At 39.1% G+C, this 26,177-nt stretch overlaps 1 protein-coding gene across 1 annotated transcript in view; it reads right to left on the reverse strand.

Annotated features, from left to right (window-relative positions):
• Positions 1 to 14,539, reverse strand: part of LOC149816659 (RNase L inhibitor protein-like protein) — a 63,915-nt gene extending 49,376 nt beyond the window's left edge. Inside the window, exons 1-4 of the mRNA XM_089988132.1 lie at positions 14,407 to 14,539; positions 13,439 to 13,476; positions 12,315 to 12,367; positions 12,161 to 12,229 (exon numbers count right to left, since the gene is read on the reverse strand). Of these exons, the coding sequence (XP_089844258.1) occupies positions 12,161 to 12,229; positions 12,315 to 12,367; positions 13,439 to 13,476; positions 14,407 to 14,489 (243 nt within the window). The 5' untranslated portion in view covers positions 14,490 to 14,539. The remainder of the gene's footprint in view (positions 1 to 12,160; positions 12,230 to 12,314; positions 12,368 to 13,438; positions 13,477 to 14,406) is intronic.
• Positions 14,540 to 26,177: the final 11,638 nt, after the last annotated feature.

The raw sequence follows: 26,177 nt of genomic DNA on the forward strand, positions 1-26,177 counted from the left end.
AAATGTTATTTTTGCATTTCATGATACTGGTTGTGCAATCGTGAATGTGATCATGACTCGGTTACTGATTTATTTTCTTGAGCATGTATGCACAATGAATATGTGAAACTTTACATGTACACTCACACACTCAAAAGAAATATGCATTGGTTAATACACGTATATGATGTAGGTACCACACATAGTGAAAATGCATATGATTGAGTAATGACATGCATATGGTTGGGTTATGTTTGCATGAGTGCACGTGCTTTTGGCACTTTGGCCTAGTGTTATGAATGAAACACTACTTTGGTTTTATTATGTGATGCATCGATGGCCTAAATGGATCATCACCGGCCTGGAGAGTCGTGGGTTTGGTTTCTTTTCACATATGTTTTTAACTGCATCACTTAAACCACATAAGATGATATGGCACACTACTACACTGTTCTGGTTGTCCTCACGGGCTGGAGTTCCGTAAGGGCTTCCCGCAAGAGGAGGATGCGGGTTTTCACTTTACTTTTGCATATGGTGTTGCAAACTTAAAGAATTGACTTTAATAAAAATATAATGAATAAGAATAGTGTAATATACGTTCTGGGATATTTCATCTGGAGTATGGGAATCTTAGAGATCCGGTCTTGGGGAGACTGTGAGGATACAAAAACTCTGTGTGCTGTAATTTTGTCCCCTGAACCCGATATTGAGGTTCCTTCTCCTGACCACTGTTTTAGGGAGAGTCCATCACTTTACCCGGGAGTGGTGTATTTGACACAGTTGTTTATGGTACCAAAGAAGTGACACTTGTGGGCGTGGGGTGTTCCTTGTGTCCCCGACATTAGATGTGGAGGTCTAATGTTCCGAAGGTGATTCGGTCGAGGGTTAAGTTGGAACCCAGTAATAAAATACAAATTATGTGCTAAGCTACCCTGAGAACCTACTTAACCTCGGGGATTGTACCCGTTTGTTGTATCCGCGAGTAACGGTAATTAAAAAAGAAGAACTTAAAGTTGTGTGCATTAACAGGGCATGCATATGCAAAGGAACAAGGAAACTTAAAGGTAAGATAAAAAAAAGGACTCATGCATTGAAAAGAAGTCATGCATCTTCCTGTTATGCATTAGATCATGCATATTTGAATTGTTCTTTATATTATGACATGATATGGTGGTAGTATGTAATTTACTTCTTGAAAGCATGTTGGAAGGTTTTGTTATTTAGTTCTTGATATATGGTATTGCTTTAGTGTTCTCGACTGGTGAGTATATCAATTTGTCGCATGTATGAATTGTTAAGACACTGCAAATTGTTATATCTGTACTCACTCAAATCATTACATGAAATCTTATCCATGTTTTTTGTCTCACCTGGTTTCTTTAGAAGTAGTTGTGCTCAGAATTTTGGTTCTGACACCCTACTTTGTTGGTTTTTCACAAGAAATGGTGAACAGTGAGGTTGGATTGGCTACTGAGAATAGATAGAGTCATATTTGGGCTTGACAGCTTCACCAGGGGACACAGTAGCTCTTTCTTTTACTTTAATCTTTCTTGCTTTTCAGTTGCTGCTTTATTTTCAGTCAAATAAAACATTATCTCTAAAATTTACTCTTATTCATAAATAAAGAAATTGTTTTGGTTCTTATGAATGATGGTTGCAAGTTCGTTTGTGGTGTTTGGGTTATCCAGTTGGAATTGGAACTGTGAGGACCTCGGGTCTCTGGGAAGTTTTTCGCACTGTTAAAAAAAAAAATATTCGCATTTTCAAAGGGTATGAGTTCGTTGGAGTCGTTACAGGTTTGGTATCAGAGTCCACCACAAAAAAACTTGCAATTTTATTATCTTTTGAGTATTAAATTTTATTTTGGTATGTGAGCCCTGTCCTGAAGTGTCGACAAGTGTGACTCATCCTTTAGAGCAGTCCTCTTCACTGGTAAGGTTATTTAATAGTTTTACTTAAAGTATGTGAACTTTGTATGATTGATTGCAATTATAGTTCAATATTTTATTGGTATGGATTTAAAAGTCTTGGTGTGATTATTTGAACGACTATTGTTCATGATCAACCCTAAGGGGGTAGGATCAATAAAAGTCTAATTTGTAGAAAGTATATGTGTTGTAGATGTCGTATACCCGCAGAGGTGCTTCGTCCTCTACTGTTGCTCCCGCAAATTGGCAGGAGCAGAGGGACTTTATGATAGAGGTCATTCACACCCTGACCGAGACTATGACGGCTCAGGCAACTCAAACTGCTCAGGCTCTACAGGCTGCATAGGCCCTGCAGGCGGCACAAGCTGCGCAGGCAGCTGCGCGTGACCATCCGGTCGACATTGGTCCAAATGTGGGTGGTGTTTCCTTCGAAAGGTTCCTGAAGTTGGATCCGCCAACTTTTTCAGGAAAGGCAGACCCAGAGGTTGCCGAGAGCTGGGTCGAGGAAATGAAGCGAGCGTTCAACGTCCTACCTATCCCCGAGGACAGAAAGACACCTTTTGGCACGTACCGTCTGAAGGGCGATGCCAAGAAATGGTGGGACACCTTGCGAAGGGTAAAGTTCGCCGACTGGGACGAGATTCCCTGGGAGGCGTTCAGAGGGGAGTTTCTGGATGCTTACTTTCCCTCTTACGCCGAGGAACAAATGCAACGAGAGTTCCTCGATTTGACTCAGGGAACCATGAGTCTGGTGAACTATACTACTAGATTCTGGAGTCTTGAGAGGTACTGTCTGAACCTCTTCAAGAGCGAGAAGGCGAGGTATGTGCACGGGTTGAAGAATGGGTTGCGAACTCGCGTCCTGACGAGTCGGCCTACTACTTTGGCCGATGCGATCGAGTTGGCTACCGTTCTGACCAAGGACTGTGAGAGGTCTAGAAATGTATTACAAAAGGGAGGCATCAATGGAGGGGATGCTTCAGGCAGAAAGAGAAAGGACCCACCTGCAGGCGGAAAGACTCAAGATGGCAAGAAGCAGCGGACCCATAAGAGACAACAACATGGAAAGGCTCCGTCAACATGTCGCAAGTGCGGCAAGAACCATCCACTAGGTTTTTGCCCGCTATTCAAGGGAGATTGCTATCAGTGCCGACAGGCAGGGCACATTGCTCCTTTTTGTCCGAACAAGCCAGCGGCTCAGGGAGAACAACAACCACCTCAGCAACTGCAACAGATACCTCAACCGCAACAGGGTCAGCGGAGGACTAACGGGAGGGTTTATGCCGTTACGACAACCACACAGAACGATCAGACTGATCTGGTCTAAGGTATCTCTTAGTTGTCAATCATTAGGCTCGTGTGATATTTAATTTTGGTACTACCCACACGTGTTTGGTACGTTCTAATTTCGCGGACGAAATTCTTTTAAGGGGGTAGGGATGTAATACCCAAAAAATTTAAGTGATTCTATGTGATTTGGGCCTGGGATCCAAATTTTGGATCCAGGACCCATAAAGGGATTTTCACAAATAAATTTACCTCGTATAATCTTATACGTATATATAAGTGCAATAATTTTAATTAATTAAATAATTCGAGGGATAACTATTTACGATGATGCGTAGATGGGTCCGGGATCCACCTTTCGGATCCATATACCCATATATATATATATTGATATATATATAAAATCATAATAAAATAAAGAAAGCAGTAAATAGTGTAGACGGATCCACTCTTATAACCAGCCCGGATCCAAATTGGGATTTGGATCCCGAGTAGCAGAGTTCGGATCTGATATCCGAAAAAGAGAATCAATGAATTTTAGGGGATTTGGGCTTTGGGTTCGTTACCGTTATTGGATCCATAAAAGAATCCGTAAATAACCCACAATGGGGTGTTAAATTATACTTATAATATTAATTTTTAATTAAATAAATAATTAATAGTATTTGTAAAAATATATATATATATATATATATATAAATCTAGTACAAAGGGGTCGGACCCACAAGGATCCAACTGAGGATCCGCTAGCTCTTGGCGACCCGAATCCAGTTGTAAACTGGATTTGGAGCCGCGGGTCGCGAGCTCGGACCCGGACCCCAGTTCGGTTTTTAAAAGGGCGTTAAACAGGAATCGTGCCTAGGGCACGATTCTTGCTTTCAAGAACCAGAAAAAGAAAGGGGCAGGGGGGTTACGCAGAGCGTAACCAACCCCGCGCCTCTCGGCAAGAGGGGAGGGGAGTTTGGGCGATAAAGGGGGAGTGGAGAGGGTCTCTCTCTCTCTCTCTCTCTCTCTCTCTCTCTCTCTCTCTCTCTCTCTCTCTCTCTCTCTCTCTCTCACCGGAAGGGAGATCTGTCACTGGCAAAGCCCCGGCTACCATCAGCCATCATCGGCCTCCTCGAGCACTCCCTGTCACGACAGCAGTGAGGGGCGACTTCAGCCGGCTCTGTACTCGTGTCTCTAGCCTCCGATCGTTGGAAAACCCACTGAAAACAGGTACAGGTCTTCGTTGAATCTTGGTGAGGGATCGAACAGAGGTTCGATTTCGTGTAAGGGTTTGAGATGAGAAGCCACGGAAATCCGTTAGATGGCTACTTTCTTGGTTTTCAAGAATCAATGGGGTTATTTTGGTCTAACCCTAACCCGTAAAATTCCCAAATCAGGCCGATACGGGGGGGGAAGAGGGGTCGGCTGAGGTAGTGGATGGCCCCAGCCGTGGAGGTCCCGAGTTTCTTATAGGGATACCCCAGATTTGGGGGTTTCTTAGTTAGGAAACGACAAACCCCATGGTACCTATTGAATTTATGCAGAAAACCCCAAATCTTCGATTAGAGGGATTTCAGTTTCAGGTTAACAGGTAAGGGAATGTAGAGGCTTTTTAGGTTTTAGATTTCTATATTGAAAAGGGGATTTTCTCCTGGTTTCAGCTTCCTGACAGGGGGGGTCGTTTGACTTAACACCTGCCAAGTTGAACAACCTGTTTAAGTTAATAGGATGTTAGAAAAAAAAAAGTATGTTGAATCGATGTTGAGTTAGATGCATCGTAGGTTCCATTCTGTTTTAAATTCAGAATTTGTATGTAACAATGAAACTCTGTATTCTATCATTAAACCAGAATTTATGTTATAATAAAAGGCTACGTTAAGGTGCTGGTTATATCAAAATCTATTTCTGTGTGATTATTAATTGTCAATTTTACCTATTTATTGACTAAGTACAAAATGCATTGTAGATTCTTTTTCAGTTTGAGCATACAATTGTGGTCTTGGACTGTTATTGGTTTGTTTGATTAAAATTTCAGAATGTTTAATTGTAAATTTCAATTGTTTTCTGATGAATTTAATTATTAGTTAAAACTGTCTTACCATAAAAGCTTTATGAAGATGTTAAATCTAGTCAAAACTCAAAAGATTAGACATCACAATAGGTCCTTTGAAAAAAAAAAAAACAGATCCTGTGTAATGAGATGTTTGAATGTTCTTGTGCTGGAGCATATTCAGAAAAAAAAAAAGGAGAGATTGGTGAATTAGTAAGATGTTCTGGTTGTGATAACTGACCACACACACACATGTGCTAAACGTACACATAAGCCTATATGCTCTTGTTAAAAGACATAACTTTGGTTTCCTTTCCTTTTATTTGATGTTGAGTTCAAGGTTGGATCTCTTGATTTTTAGTTTTATGGTCTTGCATATTCCTGTTATAAAACAGCATATGTGCGGGTTGCTTTAGTGCTGAACCGAAAATGATATTCCGGTCATAAAACAGCATATATATAGGTTGTTGCGGTGTCAAACAGAAAATAAACTTTCTGTTATGAAATTATGGGGGTGTGTTGGTTGGACTGAGTTGACTATACTTTTAGCTAGGAGGTTGGCGAGTCTGGGATTGGTAAGCCTGACCAACTTCCCTAACATATGCCAAAGCTTACACTTCTGCCCGGTAATTGGTAAATGTTATTTTTGCATTTCATGATACTGGTTGTGCAATCGTGAATGTGAGCATGACTCGGTTACTGATTTATTTTCTTAAGCATGTATGCATGATGAATATGTGAAACTTTACATGTACAGTCACACACTCAAAAGAAATGTGCATTGGTTAATACACGTATATGATGTAGGTACCACACATAGTGAAAATGCATATGATTGAGTAATGACATGCATATGGTTGGGTTATGTTTGCATGAGTGCACGTGCTTTTGGCACTTTGGCCTAGTGTTACGAATGAAACACTACTTTGGTTTTATTATGTGATGCATCGATGGCCTAAATGGATCATCGATGGCCTAAATGGATCATCACCGGCCTGGAGAGTCGTGGGTTTGGTTTCTTTTCACATATGTTTTTAACTGCATCACTTAAACCACATAAGATGATATGGCACACTACTACACTGTTCTGGTTGTCCTCACGGGCTGGAGTTCCGTAAGGGCTTCCCGCAAGAGGAGGATGCGGGTTTTCACTTTACTTTTGCATATGGTGTTGCAAACTTAAAGAATTGACTTTAATAAAAATATAATGAATAAGAATAGTGTAATATACGTTCTGGGATATTTCATCTGGAGTATGGGAATCTTAGAGATCCGGTCTTGGGGAGACTGTGAGGATACAAAAACTCTGTGTGCTGTAATTTTGTCCCCTGAACCCGATATTGAGGTTCCTTCTCCTGACCACTGTTTTAGGGAGAGTCCATCACTTTACCCGGGAGTGGTGTATTTGACACAGTTGTTTATGGTACCAAAGAAGTGACACTTGTGGGCGTGGGGTGTTCCTTGTGTCCCCGACATTAGATGTGGAGGTCTAATGTTCCGAAGGTGATTCGGTCGAGGGTTAAGTTGGAACCCAGTAATAAAATACAAATTATGTGCTAAGCTACCCTGAGAACCTACTTAACCTCGGGGATTGTACCCGTTTGTTGTATCCGCGAGTAACGGTAATTAAAAAAGAAGAACTTAAAGTTGTGTGCATTAACAGGGCATGCATATGCAAAGGAACAAGGAAACTTAAAGGTAAGATAAAAAAAAGGACTCATGCATTGAAAAGAAGTCATGCATCTTCCTGTTATGCATTAGATCATGCATATTTGAATTGTTCTTTATATTATGACATGATATGGTGGTAGTATGTAATTTACTTCTTGAAAGCATGTTGGAAGGTTTTGTTATTTAGTTCTTGATATATGGTATTGCTTTAGTGTTCTCGACTGGTGAGTATATCAATTTGTCGCATGTATGAATTGTTAAGACACTGCAAATTGTTATATCTGTACTCACTCAAATCATTACATGAAATCTTATCCATGTTTTTTGTCTCACCTGGTTTCTTTAGAAGTAGTTGTGCTCAGAATTTTGGTTCTGACACCCTACTTTGTTGGTTTTTCACAAGAAATGGTGAACAGTGAGGTTGGATTGGCTACTGAGAATAGATAGAGTCATATTTGGGCTTGACAGCTTCACCAGGGGACACAGTAGCTCTTTCTTTTACTTTAATCTTTCTTGCTTTTCAGTTGCTGCTTTATTTTCAGTCAAATAAAACATTATCTCTAAAATTTACTCTTATTCATAAATAAAGAAATTGTTTTGGTTCTTATGGATGATGGTTGCAAGTTCGTTTGTGGTGTTTGGGTTATCTAGTTGGAATTGGAACTGTGAGGACCTCGGGTCTCTGGGAAGTTTTTCGCACTGTTAAAAAAAAAATATTCCGCATTTTCAAAGGGTATGAGTTGGGGTCGTTACAAAAAGTGAGAGCAACCAAACAAGGAGATATGAGTATTAGAGATTATTATAGTACTTTATCTTCTCTAATGGGATGAGCTTGCTCTACTTGAACCCCAATGGGAAGGAAGGGATATTGTTATGAGGCAAGAACAAATGGAGAGAGAGAACAAATGGAGAGAGAGAGATTAATTCAATGCATTCATGGTCTTAGGCCCGAAGAGGATCCCTGCTTCATAGAGTTTCAACTCCTCTTAGTGAAATTCTTGTTGATCTATGCCAAGAAGAAACCCACTTGGCTTTAAAAAAGAAAATTGATAAAGTACATGCGGTATCTAAACCGGGCAATAATATGAGAACATATAAGCCTCCTCACTTTTGAAAAAATAACTATAACAACAATGGTGGTGAAAGAAAATTTGTGTCATCATTGTAATGAATCAGGATATCTTAGACCCGATTATCCTAAGATTAAGAGAAAAGTGGCTTCCGTTGGAGAGAACTCAAGCAACTCAAATGAAGATCAAAAAAGGGATGGAGATATCAAGGACTCCATTGCACAACTTACGGAAGCATTTCAACAATTTGTGAGGAACAACTCTTCCACACCTTCTATTGTCGTTGTCGCACCTTCATCAACTCTTGGTACCTCTTGGATTCTTGATTCGAGTGCTTCCTTTCATATGACTCCAAATGCATCTCTTTTATCCGAATCAAGCACTAACTCTTTTAAATCTTTTGTTTCTACGGCCGATGGTACATCCTTAGATATTAAGGAAAAAGGAACTCTTGAAAAAACTTTGAGCAATGACAAAAAAAATTGTTTCAAAAATTAAAATTATTTCAAAAGTTAAACTTTTTCAGTTTCACAAATATCTAATTTCGGTTGTAGTGTCTTTTTTCATCTTCAAATTGCTACGTGCAGGATCTTCGATCCGAGAAGCGAATTGGGCAAGGCTATAGAAGAGGAGATCTATATTATATGGATTTTTTGTCATTACCATCTAAGTTTTTTTTGCAATCATGTTCAAACAAAGGATGTTGCCATTTAACACAAAAGACTTAGTCACCTCAGTCTTTCTAAGATGTATCTCTTCCATCTTTTTGAGAAAATTTGTAATGAAAAAGAATTTACATGCAATGATTGTACCCTTAGAAAAATGCATTCTACGCCTTTTCAACTTAGCAACTTCATTTTGAAAAGACCCTTTGAGTTTGAGGATTTGGATGTATGGGGACCGACACATGTCATGTCTAAAGGAGGTTATTCATATTATATTGTCTTTATTGATGATTTCACTAGATATAATTGGGTTTATTTTCTCAAAAATAAATCTGAAGTTTTTTCTATTTTCAAAGAGTTTCATATCATTATTAAAAAACAATTTCAAAACAATATAGCTATTTTTAGATCTGATTCCGGATGAGAATGCATGTCAAAAGAATTTCAAAATTATTTTAAACAAAATGACATTATTCATCAAAGATCTTGTCCCAAAACTCCCCAACAAAATGGCATTGCCGAAAAAAAGCATAGGCATCTTATTGAAACCACAAGAACTCTTCTCATTTCTAAAAATGTTCCAAAGAATTTTTGAGTCAAAGCCGCTCTTTCTGCAATATACCTTATAAATAGGATGCCATCCTCATTTTTAAAAAAATATGTCTCCCTTTGAAAAAATGTTTAAAATATATTTGGATTTCAAAAGATTAAGAATCTTTGGTTGCAAATGTTTTGTTCTTTTTGAAGAACAACACAAACTCTCACCAAAGGCTCGTGAATGTGCTTTTAAATAAAAAAGGATATAGGTGTTATGATGTTAAAAATAATAAACTTTACATCTCAAGAAATGTAACTTTTCTTGAAGAACAAAATAGATTTGAACATCAAAAACCCAAGGAAGATGTTAATTACTCCTTTTTATTTGACTTATTACCTAGAAGTGTCTCTAAAAAATCTAATGATACAATTTGTGATAATGAGATTGTTTGTGATAATCATTCACATCAAAAAGATGATTCTCCTAGTGAGAATCTTAATGATATTCATGTGTATACTTAGCGTGAGAGAAATGAGCATCAAAATGCTTTTGACATATATTCCCATAATCTCCCTTTAAATGACCAAGTTGAGGAATCCTTACCTCGACGATCTTCTAGAATCATTAGACCTCCTCAAAAATTTGTATTATATAACTCTTTTTTCCCAAATTATAGAGTTTGTCTAATGTTGATCCATTCACATCATGAGCCTACAAACTTTAAAGAAGCTAAGTAATACTCCCATTGGATAGATGCCATGCACCTAGAATTAGAAACACTCAACAAGGCTAACACTTGAAAATTTGTAACTATCCCTTTAGGTAAAAAGGCTATTGGTTGTAGGTGGGTTTATAAGTAAAAACTAAAAGTAATGGGTCATTAGAAATATATAAAGTTAGGTTAGTTGCAAAAGGATATGCATAAGAATATGGAATGGATTAGGAAGAAACATTTGCTCCGGTTGCAAAGATGACTAGTGTAAGAACTCTAATAACCTTAGCATCTATCAAACAATGGCATATTTATCAATTAGATGTCAAGAATGCATTTTTAAATTGGGATCTTTGTAAAAAAGTCTATATGGATCCTCCGTCGGGTCTTGAAATAGAAAAAAAAAACTCTTCAGCTTAATAAAGTTCTTTATAGTCTTAAGCAATCTCCAAAAGCTTAGTATGACCGCTTCAATAAAGTTTTTCTTGATAGTGGATTTACTTCTTGTTATATTGACACTGCTCTTTTTGTTAAAAATACAGGGGACCGCATAACTATCTTACTATTGTGTGTTGATGATATGATCATCATTGGGAATGATAAAAGGGGCATCGAATTTATTAAAAATGTTCTCAAAAATAACTTTGATATGTCTGACCGCTTCAATAAGTTTGCTCAAAGATATGTGAGTCATCATTTTTATTCCTTTGAAGCTATGCTGCAATAACAAGTGTCATCTACATTCCATGAACGAACAAGGCATATAGAGATGGACTGTCATTATGTTCGAGATGAATTTTTATGGGGCACTATCGAACTTCCATATGTCACTTCAAAATACGATTTATTTACCAAAGCTTTACCCTCCTCGAGGTTCTCCCTTCTTCTAAGCAAACTTTTGGTGATCTCACTGTCAGTTTGAGGAGGGGTGTTAAAATATATGTATATCATACCATATATATATATATATGCATTTTATTTTCTTGTGTTCTTTGTAATGCCCACTAGGGGCAATTTAGTCTTTTCCTTCCCAACATAAAAATACACATGTCCATTAGGGACTTTTGTTTTCTTTTTATTATTTTCTCTTTTTTTGTTTCTATTCTTTTTTGAATAATGTAATGGGGCCCACATTAGAGCCGTTGGGGGGCTCCCAATGATTTTATGGGAGCCCCTTTAGGTCCCATTGTATGTATAAATATGGGTGCTTTGCCCCATCACTTTTCAATGCTTTTTCAAGCATTTCAATAATATTCTCTCATTAATTTTTAAGGATTCTCTCTCTCATTGTGTGTGATTTGCCCTTAGCCCTTTGAGGCTTATTGTATCTTGCCCATTAGTGGCTTCTTGTTTGTATACTTGTGCATTCCTTGTAGTCACTTTGTGACATTGCCTTTGCAATAGTGTTTCATTACTGTCTCTACTACCACTTGAGATAGTTTATCATAATGCACCTCTATCATTCCTACTGTGCCTTGGGCAGCAATGTAGTGGACCACATTGAGAACCTCTTGGTCATTATTTGGTTACTAAATAACTTCACAGAACCTCCAAGAAACACAGAATAGCATAAAGATTCAAGCTAAGCATATGACTGAAATGGAATTTGCTCATGGAAAGAGAGTTTATCTACAGCTGCAGTCTTACTGCCAACGGACTATAGTTAACCAAGAAAACTACAAACTTGCTCCAAAATCCTATGGACCTTATCAAGTGCTACAGCGCATTGGATCAGTTGCTTATAAATTGAATTTGAAATTTCAGTCCAAAATTCATTGTATTTTCCATGACTCATGATAAAAGAAGAAATTGGGAGCAATAGTGCAGACCACCACAAGCGCACTAACCTTCAATAGATTAATATGTATAGATCACTATATCAGTTTCTAGATTCTAACTGGTCCTTAAGTGAATATAGCAACTGCTATCACTTGGATATATGTTCCACCCAAAAAGCTACCATAGGATCAAGTTACTACAGAAGCACAGGTAACAACAAATGGATAAACGATAATTTCCCCTCCAATAATACTATCCATGGAAACCAAATAATGGACATGTCAATAAATGTTTATAAATGAACAAAAGCATAAAATGGGTTTTAGGCAAATGAAATATGGTACAGATAAGCAACAATCACTATATTGTATGATGGCAGCAATGCATATGATATACTAATTTAGAATGGGAATAGAAAAGCAAATTCCTCAGCTAAAGGAATCATGTGATTGCACAAGCTCCAAATTTAAAACTAATTTACAATAGAATAGATACTTTCCTTCAAGAATCTAAACCTTGCTAGCTTGCGGCCTGTACATCTTTTAATATCACATTGTCCAAGATCCTAAAACATATAGAAATCAGGTTAATCCACAAGCCATTCATGAACCGCATGAAGACAGTTAACCACCTAGATGTCTAGTACATACCCACATAGCAAGTGGAATCTTAGGAAGTTGCGGATTTAATTCATCCTCCTCACCTGCAGAAAACAAGCAAAATGATTTTCTTTCTGAAATTAAAGTCAAAATGCATAAATTGCACAAAAAGCAGGCAATTCTGAACTATAGGAAACAACCATTTCCAATCTTTAAACAACTCTTGGAAAATATGGAAAATCAGTTATCCTCGGCACAGGGCAGCAGAAAGTCCCAAAAATCCTAGTCATCATAGTAGATGTAAGAGCTCCTCTTTGCAATTAAAAAGAATATACTTCCAAAGTAATTACATCTTGCTTCATAAGACAAATCTTCAGCAATCATGTGCAGGATTCAGATTATAACAGACAAAGCTACTAATAATTTGACAGTTTATTTAACTCATACCATGAAGCAGAAGAGAAAAATGCTGAGAACAAGGACTGTGCAAGTTCTAGGAATGTGACAGGTAAAGAGGTCCCCTGCAAGAGTGCCCAGCAGTAATGGATTGGGTATCTACTGTTTAGGGTTTAGAAACCTATGACTGCTGTGAGCAGAAATACTCTGTAGTAGGTTAACCATTGTTCTAGTAGATGAGAAAATTTGCAAAGCTTTCATTCAGGAGATAATGACACCCCAGATTGAATTTCTTGGATCTATTCGACGGGTTAGTGGGAATTAAAACTTCAGTTTCTACAACGGAAAAGATCAATCATCTCAAGTAGAAATAGCGCCACTAACAACCACAAAAGTTACACTATTAAAAGATAGAGCAAAGAAAAATGAAAAGAGAAGCATTAGGAAATTTGTCTAAAGAAGTCTGATATCCACATGAAATATTTACATAGTCCCATAGCAAGACTTCATGATACCAGAATGATCCCTACTTAAGAAAACAGAAGATAGGATTAAGAATAAAAATGACAAAACCTTTTGAAGTGTTTACTGATTCCCAAAAGATAAGCTCGATACGACCAATCAACATATGCACAGACAGTGAAACAGTGGTGCTACAGCTATCATTCTTTCATGACAGACTAAAAATAAAGGAGCAATCATCCTCATATGACACTGTGTTAACAACAATAATCAATATACCTTTCCCTCAAAAAAAATAATAATAATAGTCAATATACCTTGACTTATAATTTGGGTGTTTCCACCGTCTTCTTCCCTGTATAAACAGAAAAAAGCAATCATCACACATGTATGTCTAGTTCCTGTATGAAAGAACAAATGTTGGATCTGCAGAGAAAAAAAATAAACAAGTGCATTCAAATCACAAAGGTTAGCAACAACAATTTATAGAAACTATTCTTTAATTGGTCCTCGAAAGATTCTTTTCATAGTTTAGAAAGTTAAAAGTGGGTGCAAGAAGCAATATGCGCAGCATGAAGCCAGAAGCGAGAGATTAAGAAATGAATGGATGCGTGAAGCGAATAGTGTTTAGGAATCGAAAAGGTAGAGACGAGTATGAATTGACATGAAAACATAGTCAAAACGTGTGGTTTTTCTACTTAAACTGAATTTTAAGTCTTTTATTAAAAATATTCATTGAATATTTAACTTTAAATTAAAACAAAAATTCAGAAAAGTAGGCAAGATTCTTTTATCATGAAAAAAACATTTCTAATATTAAGGAAATTCATTTTCACCCATTTTTTTCTCATAAAAGTATAGAAGCATGTAGTTTCAATCTTCCAAAGCAAGCTTCCGGTAGTTATGGATTTTTCTTTGTATACAACAACTCCCCACATGAATCAACAAACTAAACATGCAGTAGAAAAGCATAACCAACTTAAAATAATACATTTCCCATTCATATTAGAGAGGGAAAAAGAAAGTTTATCAGAAACTCAATTCACCCAAAAGTTTATCAGAAACCCAATTCACCCAAAAACAATAATACCATAGGGACACCCCCAAATCATGATCCCAATAAATTTATGAGTTGTGAGCTGTTCAAACTCACATCACACCTCCATAACTAAACACATGGAAAAATCCCAATGTTCAAAACAACTCCCTCCACGATCGTTACATATAAGGGAATAAACAAACAAGAGAGAAAGAGAGTAAGAGTTGGAGTGAATTGGTAGCTCACGAGAGAAAGGCGCCGTGCTTGTTGGATTGCTGGCCTCGGTGGGTTGTGGAGTTTCTGAACCTCCGGCTCTTGTGGCCCCCCATCCTTGGATTTGTTTGCCTCTCTGATTCACCACCAGAGTTAGCTCGAGAGAGAGAGGTTCGCGTCTTTTCTCTCTCAAGTTCCGCGGGAGAAGACACCGACTTGGGATAAAACGGGTCGGAGTTGTCAACCCGGGCCGGAATAAGATCCGACCCATGTAATGGCCTGGGTTTGGGTCCGACTTCCAACTGAATCTGTCCTAACCCATTTACCCGGATTCCCCACTTAAGACGGAAGCGAAAAAGATGGAGGAAAAGTGATGCAAAATGGAAAAGTTCCTTTCAAACAAGAGAGATTTTTTTATATAGTTTTTCTAAAAAGTATATTTTTTTTATAAGAAACATTCCTTCATAAAAAAACATATTTTTTTCATAGCTATTGAGAGGAGCGGACTATTTCCTATCAAGAGAAAATTTATTTTTACACTCCCCAACACCCATCTCACCACCACCACCTCCCTCTTCCTCCTCTCTCATTTTTTCCACATTTTTCTCATGTTATACAAACAAGCAAAAAACTTTTTTTTAAAATTTTTGTGTCAAATACTCTCCTAGGCAAAACTTTCTTTTCCTACAACAGTTTTTCTCTCTTCCAAACCTACCCATAAACTCACATTATCGTACTTCTTTTTTTGGAATATGATCATACATTATATCCTCTCTCTCTCTCTCAGCAGGTGTATCGGTCGTGGGTTTTGTCAGGACACCAAAACTAAATCCAAACCCAGATTCATATAATTTAAAAAGTTTACTTTCACTAAAAGTACATATAAAACAGTGGGGTCGGATACCCAGCAAAAATCATAAACCAAACTTCGTCTGCATATTGCTCAGGTTGGGGTTCAGGTCAACCCGATTATTATTCAGGGTACTTTTTATGCCAATACCTGGAAATTCATGTTCGGATTGAGCCCGCATCCTATACTAACCCGACCTGTTGACAACCTAAGTTGTATTATACGAATCAAAGCAAATCTTTATTCCCAAAAAACTTGTGACTACTACTTTACATATGTCAATGTAGGTTTGTTTGGGCTTATTTTCAAACTCAGGTTTAAAATTAATCTATTCCCCTACACAGTTAGACTTGTGAGTATGAGTGCAAGTGGGTCTGGTAAACTTGAATTGTTTCTGTTAGACTTGGACCATACCTATCGAGGCTTGAAAATGTTTGGGAGAGAAAGGTTTAGAATGATTGAAAAATCTTTTTAACAAGATTTGACGGACAAATAAGATGTCTAATGAGTGGATGAAGAGTACTTTGGTGCTTCTATATAAGAATAAGGGTGATATACAAGATTGCACAAACTATCGTGGTATAAAACTCATGAGTCATACTATGAAACTTTGGGAGAGGGTGACTAAGTCTAGGTTGAGGAAGGTTGTCATGATATTGAGAGAAATAGAGAGGGGAGCAAAGATTTGCATATAGTTTTTATTGATTTAGAGAAGGCATACGATAGAGTACTTAGGGACGTTCTTTGGTGGACAATAATGAAGAAAGGTGTTTCTCTTAAGTATATTAGTATAATTAAGGATATGTATGAAGGGGTAGTAACCAATGTTCGCACTTGTGGAGGGGTGACAACCAATTTCCCTATAACGGTTGGGTTACATCAAGGATCTGCTTTAAGCCCTTTCATATTTGCTATAGTGATGGATGAGCTTACGAGATCAATTCAAGAAAATGTGTCGTGGTGTATGTTGTTTGTTGATGATATTGTTTTGATTGATGAGTCTAGAGCTGGGGTTAATGCTAAGATATAATTATGGAGACAGACATTGGAAGCAAGAGGTTTTAAGTTGAGTAAGAGTAAGACAGAATACATGAAATGTCGGTTTAGTAAGCAACAAAGTAGTGATGGGAGTGTAGTGAAGCTTGGTGAGCAAGAAATACTGGTGGATGATTGTTTCAAATATTTGGGATCTATCATTCAAAAGTATGGAGAAATTGATGGAGATGAAAATCATAGGATAAAGGTTGGGTGGATGAAATGGAAAAGTGCAACTGGAGTGTTGTGCGATCGTAGAATGCCATTGCGGTTGAAGGAAAAGTTTTATAAGACGACTATTAGACCCGCTTTACTATATGGTACGGGATGTTGGGCTGCTAAGAGACATCATATTCAAAAAATGAGTGTAGCTGAGATGTGTATGCTGAGATGAATGTGTGGAAATACAATAAAAGATAAGATTCAGAACGAGGAGATACATAAGAAGGTAGGTGTTGCACCCATTGAAAAGAAGATGAGAGAGAATCGTTTATGATGGTTTGGACATATTCGGCGAAGGCCTAATGATGCTCCAGTTAAAAGGATGGAGAAATGAGAAAATATATTAGTTAAAAGAGGTCGGGGTAGGCCTAGAAAGACATGGATGGAGGTGATAGGAAAGGATATGAATGCTTTGAACCTCACTGAGGACATGGCATTGGATAGAAATGATTGGAGGAGAAGGATTCATGCGGAAGACCTAGAATGATTTTCTTTTTTGGTTCATATCGCCGACCCCAATTGTTTTGGGATGAAGGCGTTGTTGTTGTTGTAGACTTGGACCATACCTGGTTTTTAAACCTAAGAGGAGGGTGAAAATCCAAATTTTAGACTCATTTGGAAGTTGGGCTAATTATTGGGTAAGTAGTTTGAAGACTCAAACCAGTTTGTATTTGAAAAGCTTGACCACCTAATGGGTTCTTGGCCATTTGCGCCCAAACTAACCCGGTCCCAAACCCAATTTGCACGTAAAAGCACCTATACCTGTTTTGGTTCGTGCTCATACTCATAACAACATGAATATATGAGGATCCATATTGATTTTATTTATCCTAATGGATCATAAATATCAGAGAAGCACACACACAACAAGAACGGTAAACACGATTATGTAGTTCGGCTGTTCATCAGCCTACATCCAGGGTGAAAATACTCTCATCTCTGTCTTCTCTTACTTAGCTCATCATCGAAGAGGAGGTTCCCTTTATCTAGATTTTGAATACAATTTAATAAGAATGAGATAGTTTCCTTTTCTTCTCTCCAATCTTTCTTTCCCTTGAAACGTGGTTGTTATCTCCAAATATGATGCCTTAAGGGATAACCTTTTCCTCTTCATGAAACTTGCTATCTTCATAAAGTCTATCTTGGAGTATTTTCCTTGATAAGCATTGGTTTGGATCCTGGAGATGGATCAGATATCTGAGCTCTAATATATGTTCCCCACCAAAATGAAGGTACAGGATCAGATAGGATAGGACCTGAAGCTTGTACAGTAACAAAGCAAGATGAGCCGACGTGAGAGGCTTGGTAAAAACATCGGCAAGCTGCTCTTTAGTGGAAATATACTGAACAACAAGCTCTTGCTTATAAATTCTGTCATGAACAAAAATGAATGTCAATTTCAATGTGTTTACTGCACTGATGAAGAATGAGATTAGCTGCCATGTATGTGGCACTCAGATTACCACACCATAAGACAAGGATCTTGCGAGGGGGATGACAAAGTTCAAGCATCAATTGTTTTACCCAAACATGCTCAGTGGCAGCATTAGCAACAGCACAATATTCAGCTTCTGTGCTTGACTAGGCCATAATGTGTTGTTTACGAGCACTCCAAAAAAAATAGGTTGGAGCCAAGGTACACAACAAAACCTTTGGTAGACTTTTGATCAGGGCAAACAACCCAGTCCATATCTAAGTAAGCCGCTAACTTGGTACAAGACGGGACAACCAGGTTCATATCCAATGTGTTTAATATAACGTAAAATATGCTTCACCATGTTCCAGTGATCAATGGTGGGGCGATGCATTTATTGGCAAACTCTATTTACTACAAAGGCTATGTTAGGATTATTTACAGTAGCAAATTGAAGAGTCCCAACAATGTTGGGTATAGAGTTGGATCCAAGAACTCGGGCTCAAAGTCCCCTGTGAGTTGGAGGTCTACCGAAAGAGGCATGGTGATAGGTTTAGTGCCAAGCATACCCATTTTATGTAAAAGTTCTAGAAGATATTGTTGGATTAACCACCACGATTAACGTGGTGGTTATCCACGATGTGGATACATCCCCACATCAAGGATGATCCGTCTGATAAATATGCATACGATAAGGGGGAATGGTTACGCAAACCGTTCCCACCGTATGCTTTATAAAGACTGGGTATCATGAGCGACCCAGGTGAAAGAGAATACAGGGTGAAGGAAATCGAAGGTCTATTCACCGACTTCATCTGGTAGCCTGGGCTCGTGAAGGGCTGCAGTCCGGCTGAGCAGAAAATTCCGGCGACCAACTCCAGCGACCTCCGACCTCCGTAAATGGCAGCATCAGGTACGTTGTTGTTCTGTTTTTTCTGTTTATTCTGCAGGGCCACCGCCATACAGTGGTTCCGACTGTGGTCTCGCCGGAAAACCTCCAATCACCCAACATTGTGTTATGGGCCCACACCCCGCTTCCGCTGCGAGGTGTGCTCTGGTTTGACCAGCAACGCAGGTCACCGTGGGGTGACCCTGCTGCTGGTCACCGTGGGGTGACCCTGCTGCTGGTCACCGGCGACTCTCGCCGTTGGGCGACAGATTGATAAAAAAAAATTCTTACCAGTGTAGATTGGGGGTTTTTCGCGTCTTTCCACCGCCGGATGACTCGATGGTCACCAGAGGAGAGTCATCATTAGAAGGTGGCGTCGATCGGTAGGCGTTAGACAGCCGGCGACATGGGTCGCCGGCAGGCGGCGGGAGAGGCAGCTCCCTCTGCAACTGCTGTTGCAGATGTTGTCGCCCCACCGTCGACTGCAGGGTGACCATTTGGGTCACCAACGATGGTGGCTGACACCTCCTCGTCGTCGAGGTCGCCGGCGATCGTTCGATCGTCAAAGCCGGCGGCAACACCCTGCAACAAAAAGGGAAAATGCAAAATAGGGTTCAGAAATCCCTATTTCGCCTCTTATGATTTTATTGTTTTCGGGTCGGGTTCATTTTTTGAACCGGACCATCCCACCCGAATACGATCCATAAAGATGATTCGGATCGGATCCGAGATTTGGGTGGGGACCCGCTCGGGTCCGACCCGGATAAGGAACACCGGGTCAGACCCGGATCCGGTAAGTATCAGGTCCGACCCGGATAAGGGTATTAACCGGGTCTGACCCGGATTCAGATATTAACCGGGTCCGACCCAGATCCGGGTAATCCTGGGTCTGACTCAGATCCAGACCATACTGGGTCCGATCCGGATCCAGACTGTACTGGGTCCGATCCGGATAACCTCGGGTCTGGCCCGGATCCAGATAATCCTGGTTTCAACCCGGATCCGGCATGAACCGGGTCTGACCCAGATCCAGTTGCAGCCGGGTCCGATCCGGACTGTATCGGGTCCGGCCCGGATCTGGATAACCCCGGGTCTGACCCGGATCGAGTTAGCAGTCGGGTCTGACCCGGATCCAAAAGGGTCCAGGCACTATTTGGCCTGAACCGGATCAAGGACTGACTCAGTCCCCTTCCGGGACCGGTTCGGAGCCATTTTTGGCCGGTTCCTTCCAGTTTTTCACCGGTTCCGAGATGCTAAGACCCTGTTTTTTTAAATATAAGAAAATACAGGGGTTTTGTCATACGATTATAGGGTTTTAATGAACTTTTGTTCATACTTGACCCGGTTCATAAGGTTCAGAACCGGTTCGGACCCTTGGATGACCGGTTCGGGGCTGTTTCAGACCGGTTTGTGATACATATGACTGGTTCATTCAGTTTTAGAACCATTTTGAGGGTCATATGTCTAGTCCATTCAGTTTATGGACTATTTTAAGATATTATTTTATATTGGCATTAAGGATAGTGAGATAACTTAGTGTATTCATGTCACCAAAGTGACTGAATACACGTATGTTGTCAAAATGTTATACTATCATATGGTTTTAGTCAATATTAATGTTGTACTTATATTCATTAAACGATAGACGACCCAAAGGTAGTTTTATAGTGTTTGGAATTTAAGTAGGGTAGAATAAGGTAAATGTGTCGAGATACATCACATATGAGTATCCAAAGGTACCTTGTGTTGATGGTCTAACTTCACAAGAACCTTAGTTTTACCAAATATGGTCGGTAGGCGAAGTGGTTTCGCATGTCGGAGCTCTTACCAAAGTAGGACTCTGATGACCCCCTACACTCGCCTGGAAAGAAGCATATCAAGGGTCTTTATTATTTTGCTTTTTTCACTAAAGTTTTAGTCTCGTATGAATGATTCCTGATACGTGTCTTTTGTCATGCAGTTTCTAGTTCTATGATTTTAGATGACTCTAGCTCTATACCTTTTCTAGATGGATCCAATTTTAGTGTTTGGAAAGAAACTGTTTTATTTGCATTAGGGTATATGGATCTAGATCTGGCCCTAAGGATAGATGAACCCGCTGCCCTCACTGATCAGAGTATTGCTGATCAAAAGATTACTTTTGAGAAGTGGGAGCGCTCGAATAGACTTAGCTTGTTGCTTTTGCAATCTAAAGTAGCTAAGAACATTCGAAGTGCTCTCCCACAATGCAGAACAGTGAGGGAATTCATGAATGCCATTGAGGCACAGTTTGTGAGTTCAAACAAGGCCAGAGCCAGTACCCTGATGTCAAAACTGATATCTATGAAATATATTGGAGGGAAAAACATTCGCCAGCACATTTTGGAGATGAGAAACATAGCGTCTCAGCTGAATGACATGAAGCTCGCCATCTCTGATTTCTTCCTAGTGCATTTAGTCCTAACATCCTTACCCTTGGAATACGAACCTTTCAAAATCTCGTACAACACACATAATGATGAATGGACATTTAATGAACTCATGTCCAAGTGTGTTGAAGAAGAAAAGAGGATGAAAGGTGAGAAGGTGCAGAGTGCACATATGGCTTCTCATGCATCCAAGGTAGGACCAAGGAAGAATGCATTTAAGAGAAATGCTAGGAAGAAGCCAACTGGGGATAAGTCATCCCAAGATAAGCAATCCAACTCTGCTCCCATAAAGTGCTTCTTTTGCAAGAAGAAAGGACACATAAAGGCAGATTGCATAAAGTACAAGAAGTGGTTGGAAAAGAGAGGTAATTTGTCATTTGTTTCTCATGAATGTAATTTATTACAAATTCCTGAAAACAGCTGGTGGATTGATTTTGGTGCTACTGTTTACAGTTGTTTCTGAGCAGAAGGGAACCAACAATGCATGAGAAAAGCATCTATTCGGGAAACAAGATGCGTTCACATGTGAAGGGTGTTGAAACCTGCAGGATTACTCTGGATACGAGCGTAGTTTTAGATCTTAATGATGTCTTTTATATTCCATCGTATAGTAGAAACTTAATTTCAATTTCAAAGTTGGATAAATTTGGATATTGTTTTAAGTTTAAAAATTCCAAATTGTTCATATTCAGAAATTCAATTGAAATTGGTTCTGCATCAGTTTATCATAGTTTATATAGATTGAATGTGAAGATCCAAACTCAGGAGTCTTTGACTTCTGAATACGCATTGGTTGGAAATAAACGTAGCATGACAGATGATAAATTCTACATGCTTTGGCATCGAAGGTTGGGTCATATCTCTGAAAAGAAAATAAAAAGACTGGTAAATGAAGGGATCTTACAATCTCTAGATTTTACTGATAATAACCCATGTGTTGATTGCATAAAGGCTAAGCATAGAAACACATATAAAGAGGGTGTCAAACGCAGTAGTGAGATATTAGAAATAGTCCATACGGATGTATGTGGACCGTTTTCCCCATGTTACACAGGCGAAAAATATTTCGTCACCTTTATTGATGATTATTCTTGGTATATGTATCTCTACTTGATTTTTGAAAAATCTGATGTTTTTCAGATGTTTAAGGAATTTAAGAAAGAAGTAGAGAAACAAACTGATAAGGTTATTAAAATAGTCAGGTCTGATAGAGGTGGCGAATATTATGGTAGGTTTACTGAGATGGGGCAAAGGGAAGGACCATTAGCGCGATTTTTTAAAGAGGAAGGCATAGTGCCTCAATATACCATGCCTGATAGTGCCTATCAGAATGGTGTAGCTGAAAGGAGAAATCATACGCTTAAAGAAATGGTCAGGGCCATGTTGAATTATTCAACACTTCCCATAAAGTTGTGGGGTGAAGCCTTAAGAACAACGACGCATATTTTGAATAAAGTTCCTACGAAATCTGTGCCTAAAACTCCTTACGAGTTGTGGACAGGTAGGAAACCATCACCGTCTTATATGCACATATGGGGATGTCCTGTTGAGGCTAAACTGTATAACCCCCACATTAAAGCCTTTGATCCAAGAACAACAAGTGGATATTTCATTGGTTATCCAGAAAGATCAAAAGGGTACATGTTTTGTTACCCATCTCACTCACCACAGATTGTTGAAACGGATAAGGCTAAATTCCTAGAATATGGTTCAGTAGGATTAAGTGCACTTCAAAGCATTGGTTTTGAGGAAATACAGGATCCAGTTTCATCACCTGTTAAGGAAAACATCGAAAGATACCACATTGTTATTCCTAATGATGGTGTGGTTGATCATTCGATTGTTAATGCATAAATCCAAAGTGAACCTATTATGGACAATGCGGAAAAGCACGAACAGGATGATCAGGTTCCATCTGAGCCTGAGGAATGACCTGTTTGGAGCTCCACAAGGATTAGGAGATCTGCCATACATCCTGATTATGTGGTGCACCTTCAGAAGCCTGGTGATTTCTTAGATATGGATGATGACCCATTGAATTTTATGGAAGCTGTTGAAAGCAAACAATCTTCGCACTGGATTAAAGCCATAAAAGAAGAGTTAGACTCTATGGCTAAAAATCAAGTGTGGGATCTTGTCACGTTACCTAAAGGAGTAACGCTCGTAGGGTGTAAATGGGTCTTTAAGACCAAGGACTCAAAAGGTAACATAGAGAGACATAAAGCAAGATTGGTTGCTAAAGGATTCACCCAAATGGAGGGCATTGACTATAATGAGACATTTTCTCCTGTCTCAACTAAGGAGTCAATGAGGATTATTCTGGCCCTCATAGCTCATTATGACTTAGAGCTACATCAGATGGATGTGAAAACAGCGTTCCTCAACGGGGATTTGAATGAAGAGGTATACATGGAACAACCTCTTGGTTTCTCTGAAAATGATCGTTTGGTTTGTAAGCTTAACAAATCAATATATGGACTTAAACAGGCCTCCCGACAGTGGTATATTAAATTTTCCCAAGTCATTGTGACTTTCGGGTTTACAGAAAACATTATTGATCAATGTATATACCTTAAGGAAAGTGGGAGTAAGTTCATTATATTGATGTTATATGTGGATGACATCTTACTTGCAACCAACGATATAAAGTTGCTTTCAGAGACAAAACAGTTTCTTGCATCACATTTTGATATGAAAGATATGGGTGAGGCTGCTTACGTTCTTGGCATTGAGATTCGTCGAGACCGAGCAAAAGGTTTTCTAGGCCTCTTCCAAAGATCCTATATAGAAAATGTGTTAAAGCGATATGGGATGGAGAATTGTTCTCCTACTTCTACACCCATATCAAAAGGTGGCAAACTGAGCCTAAAGGATTGTCCACAGAACGATATTGACAAAGCACAGATGAGTGCTTATCCATATGCATCAGTTGTTGGCAGCTTGCAGTACGCGCAAACATGTTCTCGACCAGATATTTCTTTTGCAGTAGGGGTACTTGGCAGATTTCAGTCTAATCCAGGTTTACCCCATTGGAAGGCTGCCAAGAAAGTCTTGCGGTATTTGCAAGGGACAAAAGACTATATGTTAACGTATCATAAAGTTGATCACCTCGAGGTCATTGGATACTCAGATGCGAATTTAGGAGGATGCCTTGATAGTAGAAAGTCTACTACTGGGTACGTCTTCTTACTTGCTGGGGGAGCAATCTCTTGGAGGAGTGGAAAGCAGACGACCACTGCTGCCCACACCATGGAGGCAGAATTCATTGCATTATACGAGACTACTTCGCAGGCTATATGGTTAAAGAACTTCATATCACAGTTAATGGTGGTCAATTCCATTGGGAAGCCACTGAAGGTCTACTGTGATAATGAAGCTGCGGTGTCCTTTTCGAACAACAACAAAAGTACTACGTCATGCATGCATATGGAATTGAAGTATTTTGTTGTTAAAGAAAGGATGGAGAATCATTTAGTGCATATTGTTAATATTGGTACAAAAGAGATGATCGCTGATCCTCTTACTAAAGGGCTAGCACCGGGATTATATTCCGAACATGTAATGAGGATGGGATTGTTAAACTCTTTTTGACATATACATATAAATAAAGTGATCATTTTCAGCCTTTTGATTCTCATTATGGTTGTTGTTAATCTCATAAGGATTAGAGATTCAACTAAGGACCTTTAGAATAGAATATAAAGGCCATTCTATTCATCAAGTTATTTCTATAAGGTTTTCTGGTTAAAAAGATTTATCGTCGGATCAAGTGGGAGAATGTTGGATTAACCACCACGATTAACGTGGTGGTTATCCACGATGTGGATACATCCCCACATCAAGGATGATCCGTCCGATAAATATGCATACGATAAGGGGGAACGGTTACGCAAACCGTTCCCACCGTATGCTTTATAAAGACTTGGTATCATGAGCGACCCAGGTGAAAGAGAATACAGGGTGAAGGAAATCGAAGGTCTACTCACCGATTGCATCTGGTAGCCTGGGCTCGTGAAGGGCTGCAGTCCGGCTGAGCAGAAAATTCCGGCGACCAACTCTGGCGACCTTCGACCTCCGTAAATGGCAGCATCAGGTACGCTGTTGTTCTGTTTGTTCTGCAAGGCCACCACCATACAGTGGTTTCGACTGTGGTCTCGCCGGAAAACCTCCAATCACCCAACAGATATTTTTTTTGAGAAGATTTAACCCCGTTTGTGAGAGTTGACCTCGATACCAATAAAGAAACGAAGAAGGCCAAGATCCTTGATAGCAAACTATCAATACCAATAAAGAAATGAAGAAGGCCAAGAACCTTCATAGCAAAATGCCTGCCCAAGGCACTAAGAAGCTCTTTAATGGTATGAGGCGAGTTGCCAGTGACAATAATATTAGCAACATAAGATAATGAGAATATCATGACTGATGACCGTTGATAAACAAACAAAGATGGGTCTAATTTTAAAAGCCAAAATCCAAAGGAAATGATAAATTAAACTACTGAGTCGTTGAAACCATGCTTACGGAGCCTATTTTAGCCACATAGTGCTTTCTGTAGATGACAAACATAATGCAGATATCTAAGATCTTGGAAGCCTGGTAGTTGAGACATATAAACTTCTTTAGATAACTGACTATGGAGAAAGGCATTATGAACATCTAACTGTCTAATCTCCCATCCTTTACTGACAGCAATGAAAAGAATTAGGTTGGCGGTTTGACAACAGGGTTGAAGGTTTCAAAAAAATCAATGTTATATTCTTGGGTATAGCCTTTGGCTACAGGGCACGCCTTGTACATTTTCCAATGTGTCATCTTCTTTGCATTTGACTTTGAAAATCCATTTACACCCAACAATATACGAAGCCTGATGAGGTGGGACTAAGGTCCAAGTGTGCTTTTCGGGTAAGGCATAGAACTCATCATTCATCACAATGCGCCATCAGGGATCTTTATTGGCTTGGGAAAAGGATGTAGGTTCAAGATCCC

This window comes from Nuphar pumila, chromosome 14 (genome assembly GCF_984573655.1).
Source record: "Nuphar pumila chromosome 14, dmNupPumi1.hap1.1, whole genome shotgun sequence".
Lineage (NCBI taxonomy): Eukaryota > Viridiplantae > Streptophyta > Magnoliopsida > Nymphaeales > Nymphaeaceae > Nuphar > Nuphar pumila.